Below are 4206 nucleotides of genomic sequence, written 5' to 3' on the forward strand. Positions count from 1 at the left end.
TTGTTTAGTGAGAGCATCAAGTTCATGTCTCATTGCTTCTCTCCAATTTGAATCCAAGACAGCCTGAGCATAAGAGGTTGGTTCGAAAACACTTGAAATGGTATTAACAAAGTGTTTATGGGTAAGTGATAGAGAATCATAAGAAATATAATTACTTAAAGGATACCGAGTACCTGACTTAGTTGAAGATGCCGAATTTGAGGTTGCAGTTGATGGTATTGTACTAACTTGTCCAAAATGAAAATCACGAAGAAGGACAGAAGGCTATTTGACACGGTCACTTCGTCGGATAGGAGGTGGATTAGGTTGTACTGATGAAGAAGGTGAGGATATGGAAGGAGGAGATGGTGATGGAATAGTTAGTTCAGAAGCTAAAGGTGACAAATGAGGCACAAGAGGGGCAAATTCATGGGTGTAATCTGGTAGCACAGGTGGTGAAATATTTAGGGAAGTGTTCGATATTGTTGCAGAAGTAGAAAATGGAAAAATTGATTCATGAAAAATAACATCACGACTTGAAAAAAATTGGTGAGTTTGTAGATCATATAAGCGATAAGCTTTTTGTCCGATAGGATAACCTACAAAAAATGCATTTTCTAGCTCGAGAGTCAAATTTATTGGAAGGGTGAAGATTTGTTGCATAACAAAGACATCTGAAAACTCGTAAATGAGAGTAATCTGGTGGCTTGTTATACAACAATTCATAAGGAGATTTATTGTGCAAAATGGGAGTGGGTAGACGATTAATAAGATAAGTTGCAGTAAGTAAACTATCCCCCCAAAATTGTAAAGGAAGATGAGCATCAAATCGCAATGCTCTACTAACATTTAAAAGATGTCTATGTTTTCGTTCAACAACACCATTTTGTTGGGGTGTAGATGGACATGAGCTTTGAAACAAGATACCTAAGTTGGAGAGATAAGGTTTCATGGACACAAATTTTGCACCATTATCACATCTAATGGATTTAACTTGACAGTTGAATTGGGTATTGACATAAGATATGAATGTTTTAAGCAACCCTTGTGTTTCAGATTTGAATTTTATTAAGAAAATCCAACTAAAGCGTGTGAAATCATCTACTATAGTTAAAAAATAGTGTGCTCCAGTGTGAGTGGCAGTACGAAATGGTCCCCAAATATCACAATGAATAAGGTCAAAAGAATGCAAAGTTTGAATAGAACTTAAAGGAAATGGTAAATGAGTTTTCTTTGTCAAAGGACAAGTTTCACAAGAATGATGAGAATCAAATACAAATGAGGAAATAATATTGCTTAAGAACTTGGAAGGTGCTATGGAGGGATGTCCTAATCGCTTGTGCCAGGTAATGCTAGTGGTTGAGTCAATATGATGAGTGATTGGAAGAGAGGTTGATGTAGACTTAACTAGAGGAACAAAATAGTACAATCCATTAAGCTGCTTCCCCAAACCAATCATCTTCTTCGAAGCTAGGTCCTACAATATACAAAAAGTAGGAAAAAAATTGAATTGAACAATTCAAGGTGGCTGTAAGTTGGCTTACGGACAGCAAATTAACATAAAAAATGGAGCACATAATATATCTTTAATATGCAGATGATTTGAGAGTTGAGTAGAACCAATTCCAATTACTTTAGAGTAAGAACCATTGGGTAAATTAACTTGTGAAGATAAAGGAGTGAAATTGGTTAAGAAGGTGGCTATGTGATTTGTTGCACCACTGTCGATGATCCAATTATTTAAATCTGTCCTTTGTATACTAGAAGATGAACAAAAAGGTGTAGGCATACCTGTGTAGTTTGCACGAGTAGGATTTTTACCATTCTTAAAGAAAGCTTTTATTTGTGCAAGCTCTTCAGGAGTAAATTGGAGAGATTGGTCAGTTGATGTCTTTATTGTATCCATGTGTGTGTCACCACTGGTTTGGTGTGCAATAGGCTTCTGACTTCGATTTGGAGGTTGAACATCTTTTCCATGAGACTTGTGACTGACAGGAAAACCATTTAGGTAGTAACACCGATCCACAGTATGGGTTGTGCCCTCACAATAAGTGCAGAAAAAGAATTTTTTAGATCCTTGTGACTTTTGTGATTTACTATAAGAAGATGACCCCTGTCTAGTTTGTCGCTGAGCATCTGATTGTGATTCTTTAGAGTTATCATGAATTTTGACATTCATGGCATGAACAATATCAATACCTTTGGCTTCAGTGAGTCCTTGATGTTTCTCTTCTTCACAAAGAAGTGCATATGCCTTTTTGACTGTTGGTAGAGGCTGCATTAACATGATCTGACCTCGTACAGCAGAATAGGTTTCATTTAATCCCATCAAAAATTGCCCTAACTTAATTTTTTATTCTTTTTCTTTTAAATCCTTTTGTCCACTGTATGTGCATGTGACCAAGGGGCTGCAATTGGTTAACTCATCCTAGAGCATTTTCATCTTTGTGTAATAAGAGAAAATGGAATCTTGATTTTGTTTCAATTTAACAATAGATCTTTGAGTTTGATAATAATGAGAAAAATCACCTTGAAAAAAATGCTCTTGAAGATCTGTCCAAATTTCTGAAGGTGTCTCCACATGAAGTACACTATTTGTAAGTTCTTGACTTAATGAGTTCAAGATCCAGGAGAGAACCATATCATTGCAACGTTGCCATAAAGAGTATTTTGGATCTTCTGCATCTGGTGTTTGAATGGTTCCTTTGATGAATCCCAGTTTGTTTTTGGCTCCAAGACTCACTAGGATAGATCTCTTCCACATAACATAATTGGTTCCATCTAAAACCTTTGAGACAAGAGTCATGCCTGGATGATCAGAAGTATGAAGAAAAAGAGGATCGGAGGGATCAATAACTGGTGTGGACATATTATGATTAAAGGTTTTTGAACTGCGTTGAGAAGATGTGTCTCTTGATGAATAGTTACTGTTGCTATCACTATCAATAGCAGTATCATCCATAAAATTTGCAGAAGTAGGGTTAGAGAGCTAATAGGATCATATGCTCTGATACCATAAAAAAATCTGAAGAAAAGAAGTCTCTTTTTTTTGTATAGCGATGTGAGGTCATTATATAGGCGACTTTTACAAAAAAAAAACTAACAAAATAAGAACCTAAATTAATGGCCAATTACATACAATATAGAGAGACTTTCTATAAATAGAAGATCTGATACACAATTACATAAATCAAGCTAAATCAAATCTTAACAAAGTCAAATCAGGAAGACCAAAGAAAAGAATAGCAAAGTCAGCATGGAAAAGAAAGAATCAAATCAAATGCGGGAGATGCAGACACGTGGAGCACAATAGAAAGATATGCAGAAATCAACCATGTATAAAAACTACATAATAGTGGAATTTTTTTGGAGATTGTTAAAAAAACTTCTTTAAATATAGTAATAAAGTCCATTTTATAGATAATAGATCTCTTTTATTTCTTCATAATAAATAGTATACTCTTAGTATATAAGGAGTCTATCAAGTGTATCAAGTACTATTTCTAAATCAAATAAAATGAATATATTTGCTAAATCAATATACATTAAAGTAATAATTGTTTACATTTTATGATTAAATATAATTAGTATGTAAAAAATAATTAGTATAAAAATAAAAACTATATATGAATAAAAAAAATATAGAAGAAATGTACAAAAAAAATGTAACAATAAAGTGTATATTATGAGTATATAACAAGTACATACTAATATTTCTTCTTTTCGAAATAATTACTTACTAATAATGCAGAGATGCGGCAAGTGGAACATAATAGAAAGATATGCAGAAATAAACCATGTATAAAAATTACATAATAGTAGAATATTTTCAAAGATTATTAAAAAAAACTCCTTCAAATATAATACTAATAACTATTTTAAAAATAGTGAATTTCCTTTATTTCTTGACAGTAAACAATATACTCCAAGTATATAAGTTATACATCAATTGTATCAACTACTATTTGAACATTAAATAAAATAATTATATCTGCTAAATCAATATATATTAAAATAATAATTATTTATATTTTATGATTAAATATAATTAACATGTAAAAAATAATTCATATAATAATATAACTCATATATGCATAAAAATAAATATAGAAAAAATGTATAAAGGAAATGTAACAGTAAATAGTATACTGTGAGTATATTATGAGTATATAAAGAGTAGACAATACTTTTTCTCTTTTTTTGAAACAATTACTTAGTACTAATGTA

The 4206-nt window shown here is 32.1% G+C and overlaps 1 protein-coding gene across 2 annotated transcripts; it reads right to left on the reverse strand.

The window, feature by feature from the left end:
• Positions 1-605: 605 nt before the first annotated feature.
• On the reverse strand, positions 606-3031 carry LOC125370076. 2 transcript variants are annotated; one of them, XM_048373790.1, is made up of 3 exons: positions 2509-3031; positions 1771-2269; positions 606-1456 (listed from the first exon to the last, which is right to left on the reverse strand). In XM_048373790.1, the coding sequence occupies exons 1-3, from the start codon at positions 2560-2562 to the stop codon at positions 1413-1415; spliced, it is 597 nt and encodes a 198-aa protein (XP_048229747.1). In that variant the 5' UTR covers positions 2563-3031; the 3' UTR covers positions 606-1412. The 2 variants fall into 2 exon arrangements, with proteins under 2 accessions (XP_048229747.1, XP_048229746.1); XM_048373789.1 differs by having other exon boundaries at positions 606-2269.
• Between the last annotated feature and the right edge of the window lie 1175 nt (positions 3032-4206).

The sequence above is a fragment of the Ricinus communis genome, chromosome 5 (assembly GCF_019578655.1).
Source record: "Ricinus communis isolate WT05 ecotype wild-type chromosome 5, ASM1957865v1, whole genome shotgun sequence".
Classification (NCBI taxonomy): Eukaryota; Viridiplantae; Streptophyta; class Magnoliopsida; order Malpighiales; family Euphorbiaceae; genus Ricinus; species Ricinus communis.

Coding starts and splice junctions, on each gene's coding strand:
- LOC125370076 (XM_048373789.1), bottom strand. CDS start 2,562: ATGTGGAGACACCTTCAGAAATTTGGACAGATCTTCAAGAGCATTTTT. Junction 2,270..2,508: donor TCAAGAGCATTTTTTTCAAG/GTGATTTTTCTC, acceptor GTACGAGGTCAG/ATCATGTTAATGCAGCCTCT.